Source organism: Hypanus sabinus, chromosome 12 (assembly GCF_030144855.1).
Source record: "Hypanus sabinus isolate sHypSab1 chromosome 12, sHypSab1.hap1, whole genome shotgun sequence".
Lineage (NCBI taxonomy): Eukaryota > Metazoa > Chordata > Chondrichthyes > Myliobatiformes > Dasyatidae > Hypanus > Hypanus sabinus.
Window position 1 is genome coordinate 4,831,415 of NC_082717.1, and position 19,793 is coordinate 4,851,207.

Consider the following 19,793-nt stretch of genomic DNA (forward strand, 5'->3'; position numbering starts at 1 on the left):
GGAATTTACAATTATGCTTGGAACTGGAAGCGACTGGGTGACTGGAATAACACTCACCGTAAGGCAGATGTACACACACACACACACACACACACACACAGAGAAATTCAGCAGGTCAGGCAGCATCTATGGAGGGAAATAACTCGTTAATATTTCAGGCTGAGAATAATATCATAAGATATTTGATCAGAATTTATTCGGAATATAAGAACAAAACCTTCCTCTACAATACGAGGAAGAGGTGGAACCTGGAAGGCAGAGAGATCCAGTTTATCGCACCTGGTGAAATCGAAAAGTACCTCGGAGCGAAGATTGATCCATGGTGCGGTGTCCAAGATGGTGGTTGGACGGATAAGCTGGAAACATGGTTCCAGGGGCTGAAAGCAGCAAAATTAAAGCCACTACAGAAAATCAAACTGATGAGGACTTTTATGATTCCTAGAATCTACTATCATTTGACCCTAGTGGAAGCATCGCAAAACTCACTGAGAGAGCTGGACCGACTGATCCGGACGACGGCTAAAGAGATTCTCCATCTGCCAAATGACACAACTGATGGAATCTTATATTCCAGAATAAGGGACGGTGGGTTGTGTCTACTGAAGTTGGAGATCCAAATACCGGTGGCCGTGATACGGAAGAGGTTGGCATTGGAACTCTCAGAAGACCGGGTAATTAAAGCATCCTTTGGTATGGCAAACGAGGACAACCAGTTGAGGATTCAAAGCCTGGCAAACCTCAAAGCGATTAAGGATGTTAGAGGAGATGGAAATCTCAATATTGAAACATACCTGGGAGAGGGCCCAGTTATGTTGGATAGCTTCCTAGAAGGAGAGATGATGATGGTGGAGGGGGAAGGGACTACTCCCAAATTCGAGCTAGACTGGCGAGCAGCAGAGTTCGCAAAATGGGCCCGCCTCGCTCAACAAGGTTCGGGAATCAAAGAGTTCAAAGGGAATGAGTTTTCTAATTGGTGGCTGAGAAACCACGAGGGGTGGAAAGCTTACCAAATCGTGGACGCATTGCTGCTGAGATGCGGTCAGTACCCGACTAGGTGCACGAGGAATAAAGGGGAAGACCGGAGAATAAAAACCTGTAGAAGATGTGGTGTGGCTAATGAGACACTAGCACACATATCTGGAAGGTGTGGAGCGGTTAAGAGGAGTCGGATAAAGAGCCCATCATCAACTCTATTCTGCTATTCCATCATGGCTGGTCCATTTCCTTCTTAACGCCATTCTCCTGAGTTCTCCCTGTAACCTTTCATGCCCTGAATAATCAAGAACCTATCAACCTCTGCCTTAAATACACCCAATTACCTGGCCTCCACAGCAGCTTGTTGTGATGAATTCCACAGATTCACCACCATCTGCCTAAAGAAATTCCTCCTCCTCTCCATTCTAAATGGATGGTCCTCTATTCAGAATTTGTGCTGTCTGATCCTAGACTTCCCCACTATAGGGAACATCCTCTCCACATCCACTCCATCTAGGCCTATGAATATTTGGCAGGTTTCAATGGAATGCCGCCCCCCTCATTATTCTCTAAAGAGTTCAGGCCCAGAGCCATAAAGAAACTCCTATATGATAAGCCTTTCATTTCTGGAATTATTTTTGTGAATGCCATGTGAACCCTCTCCAATGTCAGTAAGTGAAGCCTCACTAGTTCTTAAAAAGCCTTATTATTATTTCCTTGCTTTTATACTCCAGTTCACTCAAATTGAATGCTAACATTGCATTCGCCTTTCTCACCACCAACTCAACCTTCCTAATCTGTCAAAGTCCTTCTGCAGTCTTCCTGCATCCTAAACAGTCTTTGCCCCTCCACCTTGTATTGTCCACAAACTTGGCCACAAAGCCTTCAATTCCATCATCTAAATCATCACAGTAATCATGTCATAGTGTCCATGCCAAAAACATTTAAGCTGTCTACTCCCATCAACCTACACTGGGGATCACAGCCTTCCATACCCTTACCATCCATGTACCTCTCCAAACTTCCCTTAAGCATTGAAATCGGGCTTGTGTGCACCACTTGTGCTGGCAGCTCATTCCACACTCTCATCACCCTCTCTGTTCCCCTTAAACTGTTTACCTTTCATCCTTAATCCATGACCTCTAGCTGTAGTCCTACCCAACCTCAGTGGAAAAGGCAGCTTACATTTACCCTAATTAAACTCATAATTTTGTTTTGCTCTATCTAATCGCTACTCAATCTTCTACATTCTAAGGAATGCAGTCCTATCTCTATTCAATATTTCCTTATATTTCAGGAAATTGTAGCTTTTCTCTCTACTCTTTCAACCTTGTTTACATCTTTCCTGTAGGTATTTGACTAAAACTGTACTCAATACTCCAAATTAGGCCTCATCAATGTCTTATACAACTTCAACATATTATCACCTGTATTCAGTACATTGATATATGACAGCCAATGTTCCAAAAGCTTTCTTTACAACCCTATATAACTGTAATGCCAGATCCCTTTGTTCTACTGCCTTGCTGAGTGCCCTACCATTCACTGTGTAAGACCTACCCTAGTTGGTCCTACCAAAGCGCAGAACCTCACACTTGTCTGCATTAAATTCCACCTGCCATTTTACAGCCCATTTTTGCAATAGATCCAGATCTCTCTGCAAGCTGTTCACTACACCCCCAATCTTGATGTCATCCGCAAATTTGCTGATCCAGTTGACCACATTGATATAGATGAGAAACAATAAAGAACCTGGCAGTGATCCCTGCCACACACGACTGGTCACAGGTCTCCAGTCTATGACCACACTCTGGCTTCTCCCACAAAGCCATTGTCGAATGCAATTGAGTACCTTGTCTTGAATGCCGAGTGACTGAACCTTCTTGACCAACTTTCCATGCGGGACCTTGACAAGTGCCTCACTAAAGTCCATTTAGACCACATCCACTGCCTTGCCTTCATCCCCTTTCCTGGTAACTTCCTCGAAAAACACTCTAAAATCAGTTAGACATGACCTGCTACTCATGAAGCCATTCTTAATCAGTCCACGTCTATTCAAATACTTACATATCCGATCCCATAGAATACCTTCAACTAACTTTCCCACAACTGATGTCAGACTCATTGGCCTATAATTTCCTGGTTTCTGTTTAGAGCCTTTTTGAAACAGTCAAACAACAATCCTCTGGGACTTCTCCTGATGCTAATGTTGATTTAAATATCTCTTCTAGGGCCCTGATAATTTCTGCACTTTCCTCTTGTAGGTTCTGAGGGAGCACCTTGTCAGGCCCTAGGGATTTATCCACTCTGATTTGCCTCAGGATAGCAAACAGCTCATCCTCTGCAATCTGTGGAAGGTCCATAAAGTTGATGCTGTTTTGCCTCACTGCAATAGATTCTGTGTCTGTCTCATTGATATACAACATAAAAATAATTGTGGAACTCCACGATTCACTGGCAGTCACTCCGAAAAGTCTCCCTTTATTCCCACTCTTTGCCGCCTGCCAATCAGCAACTGTTTTATCCATGCTAGAATCCTTCCTGTAGTACCATGTGCTCTTATCTTGTTAAGCAGCCTTATGTGCAGTACCTTGTCAAGTGCCTTCTGAAAATCTAAATACACAACATCTACTGATTCTCCTTTGTCTATCCTGCTTGTTTTTTTCTTCAAAGAATTCCAATAGATTTGTCAGGCAAAATTTTCCCTCAAAGGAACCATGCTGACTTTAGTGTTATTTTATCATGTGCCTCCAGGTAACCTTACAGTTGACTCTAGCATCTTCCTGACCAGTGAGGTCAGACTAATTGCACTATATTTTCTTATCTTCTGCCTCCCTCCCTTTTTGAAGAGTCAAATGATATTTGCTGTTTTCCAGTCTTTGAGAACCATGCCAGGATCCAGTGACTCTTGAAACGTCATTACTAATGTCTCCACAATCTCTTCAGCTACCTCTTTCATAAACCTGGGATGTAGTCCACCTGATCCAGGTTGACTAATCTACCTTCAAACCTATCAGCTTCCCAAACACCACCTCCCTAATAATAGCAATTGCACACACTTCTGCCCCCTGATACTCTCAAACCTCTGGCATAGTCAGAGTGTTCCACAGTGAAGACTAATGCAAAGTACTTTTTAGTTTGTCAGCCATTACTACTTCTTCAGCATAATTTTTCAGCGCTCCAGTATCTGCTCTGACCTTTCTTTTACTCTTTAAATATATGAGAAAACTTTTGGTATACTCTTTGATTTTATTGGCTATCTATTTCTTCTCTTCCTTACTTATGGCTTTTTGCTTCCCTTTTCTTGGTTTCTAAAACTTCTCAATCCTCTAACTTCCCACTGCTTTTGGTCTATGATCTTCCTCACATTTGCTTTTATGTTTGTTTTGACTTTCCTTGTCAGGCACGGTTGTGTCATCCTACCTTTAGAATACTTCTTTTTCTTTGGTGTGTATCAATCCTGCTTCCTCCGAATTGCTCCCAGAAACTCCAACCATTGCAGCTCTGCTGTTCCCTGCTCGTGTCCCCTTCCAAACAACTTTGGCCAGCACCTCTCTCATGCCTCGGTAAATTCCTTTGCTCCACTATGGTACTGTTACATTTAAGTAATATTGTCCTTCTCAGATTGCCGGGTGAATAATATTATGTTCAGAGGCAAGTATATATCTCACATTTGTGTATTTTTACTCTTGGAGTTTCATAACTCCACCCACAAGGATTCTACAACTTTTGATCCTATGTCACCACTTTCTAAGGATTTGATTTCATTTTTAACAACAGAGACATGCCACCCTCTCAACCGGTTTGCCTGCCCTTTTGATATAATGTGTGTCCTTGGATGTTAAGCTCCCACCCATAAGCTTCTTCCACCCATGATTCAGTGATGCCCACAAAGTCATACCTGCCATTGTCTAATTGTGCTACAAGATCATCTACATTATTCTGTATACTGCATGCTTTCAGTCCTGTATTCATCACTTGTCGATTTTGTTCCCCTGAATATCAGAAACATCGGAACTTGCCACGAAAGTTGTATGTTTATTCCTCTGCACAGATGCTGCCTGACCTGCTGAGATCCTCTGACATTTGTGTGTGTTACACAAGATTTCTGGCATCTGCAGACTCTCTTATTGTCCCCAAAGTCAGACTTAAATCTGCATTGAAAATTTGATGAGTAAATGAGAGGAGGCAGGGAAAGCTGTGCAGAGTTAAGGCCGCCTGATGGAGGGATCAAGTCCCACTGAATGGTCTCTTCCTGTGTTCTTTGTCCTGTACATAACCAATAGAGTCAGAATCATTCAGCACAGAAACAGGCCCTTTGTGTCACGGTCTGGTCCATTGACCCCTCACTTCTGTTTATTGCCTTTTCCCCGTGTTCTACTGGGTTCTGTGACTAGGGAACTCAATTCACATCTGAACCGGCAGCATAAAAACTCCAGCTTACATCTACTCAGTGCAGGACTGTCACGTCAGCCAGAGCAGCAATCTACAATCTGGGTGGCCAAGAATTCTGGACCATCACCTGAGCCTCTGAGGCTATGCAGCAATGCTCGTTCTGGGCCGCCAAGAATAGGGACCATCTTCCGAGCCAGGACATAGAATTGTCTGTCGTTGTTGGGTTTTGTTGCCTCATATCCATCTGAGGGTTACCGGCCATTTGTCGCTCCTCTGAGCCAAGATACAAACCGTCTGTCTTTGTATGGTGTTGTCGTCTCCATGTCCAAGTCCAAGTCAACGTTCAAGTCCACGTAAGAATCCTAATCCACTCTCTGTACCCGTGTCCTGCACTTAGGTCTGCTCTAGCTGCTCATTGCAACACTTTGGACCAAATGGTGCATGCCCCGTCCCAGCTAGTCCCATTTGCCCATAACCTGTTAAACCTTTTCAATCCACATCTGTCCAAGTGTCTTCTAAAAGTTGTTATTGTACCTGTCTCAACCACTTCCTCTGTCAGCAATTCTTACATAGATACAAGCAATTTGTTTGTAAATAAGTTGCACCACAAGTTTTAATTAAATCTCTCCTCTCTCTCCTTAACCCTCCAGTTTGTAATTCCCGCACTCTGGAAAAAGACTGAGTGACTGAGGTTTTATAAAGCCACACCATTGCATTGCAAACTGTTCTGGGTCCCTTATCTAGGAAAGGATGTGCTGGTAATGGAGGGATCCAGAGGAGGGGCAGGGGAATGATTCCTGGAATAAAAGGATTAATGTATGAGGAGTGTTTGATAGCTCTGCGTCTGTACCCATTGGAATTTAGAAGAATGTTTGGGGTGTGGGCATGCACAAAAGCCTATTGATTATCGACAGGCCTAGAAAGAGTGGATATGGAGAGGATGTTTCTGATAGAGAGCACTGTGTCAGAATAGAGGGACATCTCTTTAGGATAGAGATGAACAGAAATTTATTTTACCAGAAGATGGAAAATCTGTGGAATTCATTGCCACAGATTGGTGTGGACACCAAGCACTTGGTATATTTATAGCGGAGGTTGATAGGTTCTTGATCAGTCAGGGCGTCAAAGAATGGGGATGAGCCCATTTACTATGAGCCCATAGTAAATCAGCCTTACTGAGAAGGTGGGTCAGACTTGATGGACCAAATGGCCTAATTCTATTCCTTATGGTCTTATGTGCTCACACAGTCAGTGTCACTCATGATCTTATACACGTCTGTGACATCACCTTTCAGTCTCCTGCAGTTTAAGGAATAAAGTCCAACCTCTCTCTATACCTCGCTCTCAAATACTGTCAGTAGTCTCTCATGGTTCCAAATGTGACAGAAGTGTTTAATGAATGAGCTCCCACATTTTAGTGAGAGCAGAGCCCAGGAGATTAATCCACTTCCCCAGGAATTCCGGAGCATCCAGAGCATTCTAGCACAGCTCAGAAGGTCACAAGCTCTTGCTGTTCTCTTTCTCACTCATTTCTAGGTGCATGAATATCCAGTAGACCTGGAATTTCTAGCCCTGATGCTGGAGAAGTTCAATGTTCAGATGGAGAGCAGCAGATACCCCAAAACTGCTGAACCTTCCATCTTCCCAATTTCACCTGATTTTTCCCCATTCTCCTCCACCACTACAGGTCAAAGAAGACTGGAAGTACGTTGCCATGGTGATTGACCGGATCTTTCTCTGGATATTCATCATTGCATGCCTGTTGGGAACCATTGGACTTTTCCTGCCCCCGTGGCTGGCTGGAATGATTTGAAGATGGGAGGATGATAGAGCCAGAATAACACACTCCAATCGACCCTGCCTGCCATGACCCACACACTGAACCCTTGCACAACTCTCTGCACCAAGCTATTACCAATAATGCATTTTAATGAAAATAGATAATAATAAAAATAATTTGAATGTTGTGGATTTGTGGTTCAGTAAAATTTTTATCATCAGTTGATGCTTCTTCAATGTAATGGAATATTCCAGAAAATACTTGCATCTATTGGTCTTCATTATTCGGGGGGCTGAGTTCAAAGTTGTAAGGTAATATAGCAACTCTATAAAACTCTGGTTGGACCACACTCCGAATATTGTGTTCAGCTGGTCACACCATTATAGCAAGTTTATGGAAGCTTTTGAGAGTGGGCAAAGGAGATTTACCAGGACACTGCCTGGAATAGAGAGGATGTCTCATAAGGATAGGTTGAGTGAGACAGGGCTTTTCTCTCTAGAGAGAAGGAGGATGAGAGACTTTATCCAAGGGTGGAAATGATTAATATGAGGGGGCATCATTTTAAGCTGATTGGAAGAAGTTTGAAGTGAGAAGTAGATCTTCTACACAGAGTATAGTGAGTGTGTGTTGAGTGATCTGTCAGGGGTGGTGGTAGAGGCAGAAACATTAGCTACATTTAAGAGGCACATATACAACAGAACAATGGAGAGTGAAGTGGGAGAGAAGGTTTAGATTGATCTTTATGTATTTAGAGATACAGAGTGGCCTTCCATGGCCATCCTCCTCAACAGCAGATGATCACTTTGCATACTGTTGGGGGGAGTGACCCAGCAGAGGAAAGTCACAGTGGTTGGATCTCTGGCACTGATTCTGGCTCTGTGACTCAAAGGAGATGTGGGCAGTAGAGATGAGCTGTGGCGACAGGAGATTCATTAGACAGGAGAACGGAAAGGAGGGTCTGTGAGTGAAAATGAGATTCCTGGACGGCATGCTTTCTTCCTGATGCTAGGGTCCAGGACAACTCAGACTGAGTCCTCAGCATTCTTAGGTAGGAGGGTGAACAGCCAGAGGTCGTTGTCCATGTAGTTACAAATGATGTTTGTTGGAAGAGTCACAATTTCTGCAGAGTGAGTTCAGGAAGTTAGAGGCTCAGTTAAAGGGCAGGCCCTCCAGGGTTGTGATCTCAGGAATTCTACCCATGCCATGTGCTCATGAGGCCAAAACTAGGAAGGTTATAGCATTTAATATGTTGCTAGGGGGTTGGTGTAGGAGGGAGGGCATAAGAATTTTGGATCACTGGGCTCTCCTCCAGGGCAGGTGGGACCTGTATAGAAGAGACAGTTTGCATCTGAACTGGTGGAGGACTAATATCCTAGTGGAAACGTTCTCCATTGCTGCACGGTGAGGTTTAATCTAGATTTGTAGGGGGATGGGAACCAGAATGCCAGAACAGTTAGTGGAGAGGTTGTGGAGGCAGATGTTGGTCAGACCTCAGACAAAGTCAGGAATCAAAAGGTTGAGCACCTCCGCTCTGTCCGTCACGATAGACAGGACCTCCCGGTTGCCACCCACTTCAACTCTGTCTCTCATACCCATCTAGATATGTCTATACATGGCCTCCTCTACTGCCATGATGAGGCCAAACTCAGGTTGGAGGAGCAACACCTCATCTACCATCTGGGTAGCCTCCAGCCTGGTGGTATGAACATTAAATTCTCCAATTTCCGGTAATTCCCTCCCCCTCCCCCATCCCAGGTCCCGCTCTGCCTCTCCCCTTTCAACTATCTGCTCCTTTAGCTCTACAGTTCTTTCATGCTTATCCCCTCCCCCCTTTATCCTTCCTCTGATTGGTTCTCCACCTGGCGCCTCTAGCCCTTCCCCCTCCCCTATCTCTATTACTGGGCTTCGGCCCTCTCTTCCCCCCCCATTCCTGATGAAGGGTCTTGGCCCGAAACGTTGGCTACTCTTTTCTCATGGATGCTGCCTGACCTGCTGAGTTCTTCCAGCGTTGTGTATGTATTCATTGATCCACAGCACCTGCAGTTGTATTTCTGTGAAAAGGTTGAGCATAGTACCACCAGTGACCTGAGTTGCGTATATTTCAGTGCAAGAGGTATCACAGGAATGGCGGATGAGCTCGAGGCATGGATCCACATCAGGAATTCTGACATTGTGGCCATTAGTGAAACTTGGTTGCAGGAGGGGCAGGACTGGCAGCTCAATATTCTGGGGTTCCACAGTTTTAGACCTGACAGAGCAGGAGAGATTAAAGGAGGAAGGGTGGTGTTACTAAACAGGGAATATGTTTCAGCTGTGCATCAACAGGACAGACTAGAGAACTCAGCTAGTGACACAATATGGGTGAAGCTGAGAAATAAGAAAAGTATGACCATGCTCCTTTACAGACCACCCAACAGTCCAAGGGATTTTGAGAAGCAAATTAGGAGAGTTTGCAGGCTGTTTCAAGAAAAATAAGAGTTATAGAAAGTGATTTTAACTTTTGACATATTGACCGGGATTCCCATACTGTAAAAAGATCAGGTGAGATAGTGTTTGTCAGCTGTGTTCAGGATAGTTTTCTTCATCAGCATGTAGGGGGAGGGGGAATGGCCAGGGTTTGTGATGCATATTAGCATCAATAACAGGCAGAAAATGGGAAGAGGTCCAACGCACTGAGTATAGGGAGTCAGGGAAAAGTAGTATCTCCAGATTTCCCTCTGTGCTGTGGCCCAGTACAGGTAGAAATGGGGTGATAAACAAATGAGTGAGTGGCTGCAGAGATGGTGCAGGGGACAGAGTTTCAAGTTCTCCGATCAATGGAATTTTTTTTTGGTGAAGGGGTGACCTGGACAAGAGAGAGAAGTTGACCTTGAATTGGAGGGGAGCCAATATCCTGGCCACAGAGTTTGCTGAATCCATGCAGGAGAGTTTCAACTAGTTTTGCTGGGGTCTGGGAACTGCAGGCCCAGGTCAGTATGGGAAGGATCAGATCAGAAGGTAGATGTCAGGAAAAGTATCGAAAGGTAGAATCAAAATAATAGGTACGATGGGTCAGATAGTTTGAAGAGTGTGTATTTTAATGTTAAGAGTAATATGGGTATGGGTAATCTAGAGCATGGATCAGTACATGGAATGACGATGTTGTAGCCAATACTGAAGCTTGGCTGAGAGAAAGGCAGGAATGGGTGATTAATGTATCAGGTTTTCAAAGTTTTAGAAAAGATGGAGGAAGAGGTAAAAGAGAGTTTGGAGTTGCATGACTAATCAGAGACAATATCAGAGCTGCACCCAGGGGAGACAGGATTGTCACGTGGTTGGCAACAATGAATATAGAATTGAGCCAGGTTTTATGAACAAACATAACCACTTATTAAACTCTGCTCAACAAAAGTGAAAAGTAAACAAACAATTAACTTAAATGGAAGTTAACTGCTGTACGGCAACTTAACAAACAGTCAAATTCTGGACTAGTTCTTAAAGTTGTAAATTTGAACACAGTCTTAAAGTGATAAATTCGAAAGTCCAAGTGATTTATACAGTCAGTAAGGAGAGACTTCACGGCAACAACTATTTCGCCGAAGAAAATGATCACAGTGGAGTGATGCCTTGTCTGAAGGATTCGCGATGAAAGGACTGAACCGGCGTAAGGGAACTGACCTTTTTCACTGCTGGAAAGTGAACACTGCACAAACCTTCCTGATCTTGCAGGAGTTATCTCAGACGCAGATCAATATTCCTGAATGAAGATTCAATAAGGTCGATCCTTTATAAAACCGCTGAACGACACCAACTTTACTCAATCCTTCAGGTTCCTGTACTTTGGTAAAGTCTTCACTCTCCAACTCGACTGTAAAGATAAAAAAAAGATGCAACAAACCAGAACCAGCAGCGATTGGTGAAACTGCCGGCACAACGGCTTTTGCTCCTTACAATAGAAAGTAGAAACTCCCCTTTAAAAACAAAACTGCCTCATGAGATGAACACAGAGAAAAACTAACTAACGAACTACCCTGAACTAACTGCGTCACTGCTGGGGTTTCCCCTTCTATACCTGTTGGAACATAACATCACATGACCACACTCCGGTGGGAAAATTACATCATATGACCTCAAACTGGTGGGAAAATTACATCACCCTACCACCACAAGACAATTACATCACTATCACAAGATACTCAATTACATCATGGTCATAAGACCCATGGGGTACGTAACACCTCCCTCCAAAAAAGGGAAGATTCCAGTTCTGTTATGAACAAAATTATAACAACTATTTACAAAAAAACAAATGTAAAAAATCTACAACCTACACACTATACATAGAATTATCATACAGCACCTTACAAACTAATACACAGTAGGAGTGTTACAAATGTTAAAATACCACTCCGTAAAAAAATACATTGTACATTCAACATCTAGATAGTCAGCAATCACATAATGTTTGCCTTTAATATGAATTATCAAAATATTTTACTCCTGTAACGTCAGAGTTTGTTGCTGAATTGGAGTTTGATTTATTTCCTTAACTACTTTCCTTAACCAAGCCCAGACCTACAATGTAACCAAGGTAGGTCACAGTGGCATGAACAAATTCAGTTTCATCTAAGTTAATAATTCAGTTAGTTTTTAAAAGCCTTTCAAGTAGTTTCTCCAGAGCAGTAATATGTGCTTCCCAAATATCATTTACTGTTACTAAATCAGAGCCATCTCTATTTCTTGAGGAGACTGAGGTCCTTTAACATCTGCCGGACGATGCTGAGGATGTTCTATGAGGCTGTGGTGGCCAGTGCTATCATATTTGCTGTTGTGTGCTGGGCAGCAGGCTGAGGGTAGCAGACACCAACAGAATCAACAAACTCATTCATAAAGCCAGTGATGTTGTGGGGGTGGAACTGGACTCTCTGATGGTGGTGTATGAAAAGAGGATGCTGTCCAAGTTGCATGCCATCTTGGACAATGACTTCAATCCACTCCATAATGTACTGGTTAGGCACAGGAGTACATTCAGCCAGAGACTCATTCCACCGAGATGTAAAACTGAGCTTCATAGGAAGTCATTCCTGCCTGTGGCCATCAAACTTTACAACTCCTCCCTCAGAGTGTCAGACAGCCTGAGCCAATAGGCTGGTCCTGGACTTATTTCCACTTGGCATGATTAATTTATTATTTAATGGTTTTATATTGCTATATTTCTACACTATTCTTGGTTGGTGCGGCTGTAATGAAACCCAATTTCCCTCGGGATCAATAAAATATGTCTGTCTGTCTGTCAATACAGGCATCTGTACTTTTAACCCATAAATCACAGAATTAATCATCTGCTGGAAACACCTGGGGCATTCTTCATCCGAAAAGGAAGAACATTATATTCATATAACCCAGATGGGGTTACAAATGCAGAAATCTCTCTACCTCTATCCATCAATGGAACACACCAATACCCTTATAACAAATCAATCTTTGTAAGGAACTTGCTTTTCTGACTTTATCCACACAATCATCCACTCTAGGGATTGGATACACATCTGTTTTTGTTACAGCCCTCACCTTCCTGTAATCAGTACATAACTGAATACGACCATCTGACATAGGCACCATAACACAAGGTGAACTCCAATTTGAATTAGAAGGTCTAATAATATCATTCTCTAACATATACTTAATTTCTTGCTCAGCAAGTTCATATTTTTCCATGCTCATCTGATATGGATGTTGCTTTATGGGTTTGGCATCTCCAACATTTACATCACGTGAAGCTACTGTGGTCCTCTTAGGAACATCTGGAAATAAATCCCTATACTTCATCTGCTGCCTCTGCTCGGGCTGTAAATGCACTAATTTCTCATCAATATTTCCCAGAATTGTTGAGTTTGGTAATCTGGCAGAAACAATGTTGGGTTTAAAATGCGTTTCAGATGAATCATCCATTAAGTTCCTAGTGGAATCAGTCTCATTATTATTAGTAGTGGACTGTTCCTCATAATATGGTTTTATCATATTTATATGACAAAGCTGTGTTGTCTTTCTTCGATCTGAAGTTTTTAATCACATAATCCACATCATTAACTTTAGACATAATTTCATGAGGACCATGAAATAGAACTTGAAAAGTTTTCGCTTGCACCAGGAGGAGAACCAAAACCTTATTCCCAGGCTTAAGTGACCTCATTCTAGCTTCCTTATCATGCCAGGTTTTCATTTTCTCCTGAGCTGGTTTTAAATCTTCCCTGGCTAAGATACAATCTTTATGCAATCTATCCTTAAATTTTAAAACATAATTCAGCAAATTATAATGTACCTCTTTACTAATCCATTTTTCTTTTAAAGCAAAAGGTCCTCTAACTATTTGCCCAAACACAAGTTCAAAAGGGCTAAAAACCTAATGATTCCTGCACTGACTCCTGTACAGCAAATAAAATTAAATATACACCCTCATCCCAATCCTTTTCATTTTCCACACAATACGCCCTAATCATGATTTTGAGGGTAGAATGGAGCCTCTCCAAGGCTTCTTGCAATTCTGGATGGTATGCAGACGAGGTAATCTGGTTGGCTCCCAGTTTATAAACTATCTGCTAGAACACTCCAGACATAAAATTACTACCTTGATCGGATTGTATTTCCTTAGGCAAACCAAAATAAGTAAAGAATTTTATAAGAGCCTTTATTACAGTTTTAGCCGTTATATTCCTGAGGGGTATTGCGTCTGGAAACCTAGATGCTGTGCAGATGATGGTCCGCAAATATTGATGGCCAGTTTTAACTATTTTCCATGGATTTCTTCAAATTTCTGAATCTTTCTTGATAAGCTTCTGGATCCAGTTCATTCACTTTCAGTATACGCTGCTTCACAATATCATAATCAATTGCTTGCTCAGCCATTAAAGCTGTACAAACTTGTTGATTAAACTGGTCCACGGTGCAAAAAAGGGTGGTTACCCCTGGTGTTTATACATTATTTCTACTTCCAGGTTGCGGGGTTTTACTTCCGGTCTCCCCCCACCCCCCTAGTGCACACGTGTGTAACTAATCAATCTGGAGTCGATCTCACCTTGGACTAAGACCGAGGTCGGGGATCTTGGGCTTGAAAAGGTTGGCGACCACTACTTTGAAGGCAAGTGGATTTGGTCTCTGCAGTCCTTCAGTAAAGGGGTAAAAATTCTGGGTTTTTCTCGGCCAATAAATGGCAAAATGCACTGGTGGAGAATCGAAGTTATGGTAGGCTGAGGATGGTCTCTGGAGTGGGCCCACACCCGAGGTGGAGGAGGAATGAGACTCAGGCAGAGCAGGCCTCTCAGATGCCGGATAAGTGTCAGTGCTCAGGTAATATGAAAAGACAGCGACTGGCAGAGAGTCTCAAAAGTCTCTGGCTGCTGAGGGCGAGACTTCCTCGAAGGCAGTGAATCAATTTGCCACTTCTGTGGGGTACATGAAAGCGTTTTTGGTGTGACGGGAAGCCCATCAGAGCTTATGAGATTCAGGCACATGTTCCAAGAGAAAGGGGAGAAACTTTCTGCCTACATTTTCCGCTAGAGAGACAGCTGCTTTGCAGACACCGTAAAGGGGCTGATGTGAATCAATTAAGGATGGACCAAGTGGCAAAGCGTACAGTCACATGATGTGATTTTTTTGAGCTTCAGAATGGTTCATAGGAAGCATCCCCCCTCCTTGTATATTGAGCTGATCAGAAAAGTAAGAGGATTGCTGGATTGGGAGGTCTCCATCAGCAGGCCACAGTCCTTGTAGTATCCTCTGTCACTGAAACGAGCCCTGATGCCACATAGGTGGCTCTTTGGCAGGATTTCATGAAGATATGAGAGCCGAGAGGTCTCAGTTAATATCAGCTGGTATTGCCTCCAAACATGACAAGGCCGATAGGGAGCTGGACCCACCAGTGGGACATACTAAGCAGAAGGCTGCTTATGAGCTGTGTTCTTTGACCAAGGGAGTGGTCTCTTACAACTGTGGTGAGGATGGACATTTGAAGCAGGAGTGTGAAGGACTGGAACAGCTTTGGAAAGTGAACCAACAGTTATTTAAACTGAAGAGGAAATCAGGAAACCTTGGAGAGACCCACTTGTGGAATGGGCTGGTGTCTTGGGAGGAGCACGTTCCAATCAATGTATCAAGGAACACTCCACAGTGTGAAGCCCCATTCCTGAAGGCTGAGTGGGACCAAGCTCCAGTGTATCCTTGTGGATCGAGGGTATTTGTACGAGAGCCATACTTGACACAGGTTCTCAGGTTCCTCTGCTGTACAGATCCCTTTACAACCAGTATTTGATGCATTTACCTTTGATGCCACTCAGTGTGCCAGAGATCTGGGGTCTTAGTATGGATGACTATGTGTACGATGATTACTTGTCGTTGAAGCTGGAGTCTTCAGAGACAGGTTTGGGAGTAACTGAAGTCCTCGATGCATTAGTGTTGGTTTGTCCAGACCCAGTTAAGAAAGGTGAAGCTTCAATTCTTGTGGGAACAAGTACTGATGCGAGGAGACTAGTAGGAGTTTGCAAGTAGAGAACTGGAGAGAGCTTTCTGAAAACCTTCCCCATCCACCCATTTTTGAGTAAGTACAAGCCTATCCTAGGCTGGAGGACAAGCACAATTGAGGTACACCCAGTCCAAAATATAGTGTTATGGCCTGGAGAAGTAACGAGAGTGATGGGAAACCCAGAATTTCTGATGCTGAGGGCCTCCTTAAAGACGCTCCGGAAGAACACGAAGAGGAGTCATGCTTACCTGATGTGGTACCGATGAGGCCTGAACTGCAGAAACCATTTGCTGTACACATTGTTATGACTGTGCCCCAACTCTGAGGGGCCGAAGGGTACAAAGTAGCCCCCTCCTTTTTGAGAATCGCAAGATTGCTATTAATTCAGGTCTGGGGACCCAGGAAATGAGAGAGAATCCTCATGGGTTTGGAATGTGTCCTGGCCTCCATGATACAAAGCCACTGATAACGGCCATTGTCTCTTGGAGACGGAATTGTGTATTGAGTACTGTACTATTCATTGAAGCCCTCAGGGGATGACCAGAGGGGGCTGGTTGAGGGATTGCATCATCCCAACCTGATTGACATCTGAGACCCCGTGAGTAAGGGTAAATGAGGGTCTGGGGAACAACCCCTTCAGATGCACCAGGAGAAACGCTAGAAATCCCGTGAAGGCGTTTAATAGCGACAGCTGGTCGGGGGCCCGCGTGCGTCCTTTCCCATTTGCCTCAGAATTGGTGGGCCTTAGCACGGAAGAACGGCTTTAGCTCAAAGGAGAAACTACCACCAACGACATTTCGAAGGATCGACATCATAAAAAAGAAAAACTGGCAAGTTCTAAAAATCCGTCTCTCCTGCCAACCAAAAGCTGCAGCCTGAATGAACTTGGGTGTCTTTTATATTTCCATTGGACAATACATTATCCCCTAGACAATGACAGAGCTATTTCTTATTGATTATTATTATACCCGCACTTTTAGATCTTGTGTTGACGACGTATAGTATATGTATGTTTGCACTGATATTATTTTTGTGCATTTTTACCAATAAATACTATTAAAATAGTACCATCAGACTTCAACAGACCTCTCTATCTTTGCTGGTAAGTGACCCAGTTACGGGGTACGTAACAACATAAACATGATGACTGTGATTATCAGGAACACTTCGGAGAGAGATGTCGCCCTCAGACAGCGGATCCAAATGGCACATCGTTCCCTAGTTACCTGAATGTCGAGTTTTCCTGTGAGAAAACCAGGAGAGGGAATCTCCTGGATCAGGAAGACTACTTCAATCTGTAACAACCAAGCCATTCAACATTGGTGACTGCCTGGTACCCAAGAGTTAGAAAAGGAAACTGGCAGAGAAGATGTGAAAGTTCAAGACTCTCTTTTCTATTGAGTTTGATATGGGTTGTTCCAAGAGTACTTGCTATACCACCCGAGTGACAGAGGACACCCCTTTCAGAGGAAGGTCTCAGTGATTAGGACCAGCTGAGGTGGAGGATGTGCAGCAGCATCTGTGGAAGCTGAAGGAAGCTGGGGATTATCACTGAGCCCAGGAGTTCCTATGCATCGCCCATCATGATGGTGAGGAAGAAGAATGAGAAAGTCAACACACGTTCATACTATCGGGCACTGAATGATGCACACCCTGACCAGTACATTGTTCTGTGGATCGAGAATGCACTGGCCTGCCTGATTGGAGCGAAGTGGTTCAGTGAGCTGGACCCGAGGGGTGGGTATTATCAGATCCCCATGAGTGAGGCTGACAAAGAGAAGATGGCATTTATATAACCATATAACCATATAACAATTACAGCACAGAAACAGGCCATCTTGGCCCTTCTAGTCCATGTCAATGCTTACACTCACCTAGTCCCAGTGGCCCACACTCAGCCCATAACCCTCCATTCCTTTGCTATCCATATACCTATCTAATTTTACTTTAAATGACAATACCAGACCTGCCTTTACCACTTCTACTGGAAGTTCATTCCACACAGCTACCAGACTGAGTAAAGGAATTCCCCCTCATGTTACCCTTAGACTTTTGCCCCCTGACTCTCAAATCATGTTCTCTTGTTTGAATCTCCCCTACTCTCAATGGACAAAGCCTATCCACGTCAACTCAATCTATCCCCCTCATTATTTTAAATACCTCTATCGTCCCCCCTCAACCTTCTACGCTCCAAAGAATAAAGACCTAACTTGTTCAACCTTTCTCTGTAACTTAGGTGCTGAAACCCAGGTAACATTCTAGTAAATCTTCTCTGTACTCTCTCTATTTTGTTGATATCTTTCCTATAATTCAGTGACCAGAACTGTACACAATACTCCAAATTTGGCCTTACCAATGACTTGTACAATTTTAACATTACATCCCAACTCCTATAAAGAATCCGCTGGGATTCTTCCAGTTTGGAAGAATGTCCCAGGGCATATCAGGTGCATTGGCTACCTTCCAGTATGTGAAGTGGAAGACTATTGGGGCCATGAACTTGCTTGAGGCGCTGGTGCACCTGCAAGATTTCAGTGTTTGGTGTCACCCTGGAAGAGCACAAGATAAAGATAACATAAGAAATAGGAACAGGAGTAGACCATCTGGCCAGTCAAGCCTAGCTGAATGTGGCCGTAGACTCATCTCCAACTATCTGCTTTTCCCCATAACCTTTAATTCCCCTGCTCTGCAAAAATCTATCCATGAAGACTGCTGAAGGTGTTAGGCAGCCTGAAAGCTGAAGGGTTAAAACATTTCCCTGGATAAGTACCAGTTCTGCAAGACAACTGTCACCTACATTGGGCACATAGTCTCTCAGGATGGAGTAGTTACAATCCATCTAAGATAGAGGCGGTGACCACATGGCCAAGGCCCCAGACTGTGAGGGTATTATGATTGTTCCTTGAATTCTGTGGCTGCTACCAAAGGTTTGTGGAGAACCACTCCAAAGTAGGCCACCACTTGAGTCAGCTTCTGTGCTGTTACCTTCCCTTGGGAAGGAAGAGAAGAAGGTAAAGTTTATCTTAGCCCTTTTGGAGTGAGGTGGGATGCAAAATGTGCAGAGGCCTTTCAGTCGCTGAAGAAGCTGCTGGCTAAAACACCTGTGTTGACCTTGAGAACCCCCAGTTGCTGTTTGTGCTGCGTACAGATGCCAGCCGAGAGGGCTTGGGGGTGGCCTGTATCAGGATCAAGGCATAGGGTTGAGACCTGTCGCACTTGTCAGCTGGAGCCTGTCACCCTCCAAACAAAACTACCCCCCACACAAACTGGAGCTGCTGGCGTTGAGATGGGCTGTGATGGATAAGTTAAATGACTATCTGGTTCTAAGTTTGACAATAATCCACTGACTTTTATATCCTGATCTCAGTGAAATTGGATGCCACAGGCCATTGTTTGCTTGTGATTTCAGCCAGGCAGCCGGAACATCGATGTGGCTGCATTGTTCTGATGTTCACATGGGGGGCCAGAAATGGACGGAGAGTGCGAGAGCATTCCTGCCTTTGAGGTTAGAGCAATGTGCCAGTTTTCTGCCACAGGGAGATCGGGGGAAGGCTCCAACAGGTTAGAGCTGTGGATCATTTGGGCGCTTCTGGTTGTGCCATTGCACAAATTGATTGCAACTTTGACCACTCTGAATAAGAAGCAGTTGCCTGCCTTGAATCTGGGAAGTGAGCGGCAGCTCACTGTACAGGTGCTATCTGGTCAGGTGTCGAAGAAGGGCATCTGGCCCAAAATTAAACAAAGAAATGCCCTGCCATATCCCTACTGATGAGAATGGAGCAAACTGGAGCTGAGGAACCAGGTCACATCTCCTCCAGACAGGCCTCTACATTCCCAGTTTTTGACTGAGAAGCATTGGAGGATTGTGTTAAAGTCAATTCATGATTCAGGATGTTTGAGGTTTGACAAGACCTATGGATTGCTCGGAGATCAGTTCTACTGACTCTGAATGAAGCCAGAGGTCAAAGAGTACTGTAAGTCGTACATACGATATATTTGGAGAAAGTCGTTGCCACTCATTTATCCCATTTACAGAATGTGAGGCCACTTGATTTAGTACATCTGGATTTCTTATAACATATAACAACTACAGCATGGTAACAAGCCATCTCGGCCCTTCTAGTTCATGCCAAATGCTTACTCTCA

At 43.8% G+C, this 19,793-nt stretch overlaps 1 protein-coding gene across 7 annotated transcripts in view; it reads left to right on the forward strand.

Annotated features, from left to right (window-relative positions):
• LOC132402577 (neuronal acetylcholine receptor subunit alpha-2-like) overlaps positions 1–7,340 on the forward strand; it is a 41,412-nt gene extending 34,072 nt beyond the window's left edge. For 4 of the 7 annotated variants that reach the window (XM_059985463.1, XM_059985464.1, XM_059985466.1 and 1 more), the window contains one exon: positions 7,058–7,338. In XM_059985463.1, the coding sequence (XP_059841446.1) occupies positions 7,058–7,183 (126 nt within the window). In that variant the 3' untranslated portion in view covers positions 7,184–7,338. Of the gene's footprint in view, positions 1–7,057 lie in introns of all 7 variants that reach the window. The other 3 variants (XM_059985468.1, XM_059985467.1, XM_059985469.1) reach the window with 2 other exon arrangements.
• The last annotated feature ends 12,453 nt before the right edge of the window (positions 7,341–19,793 follow it).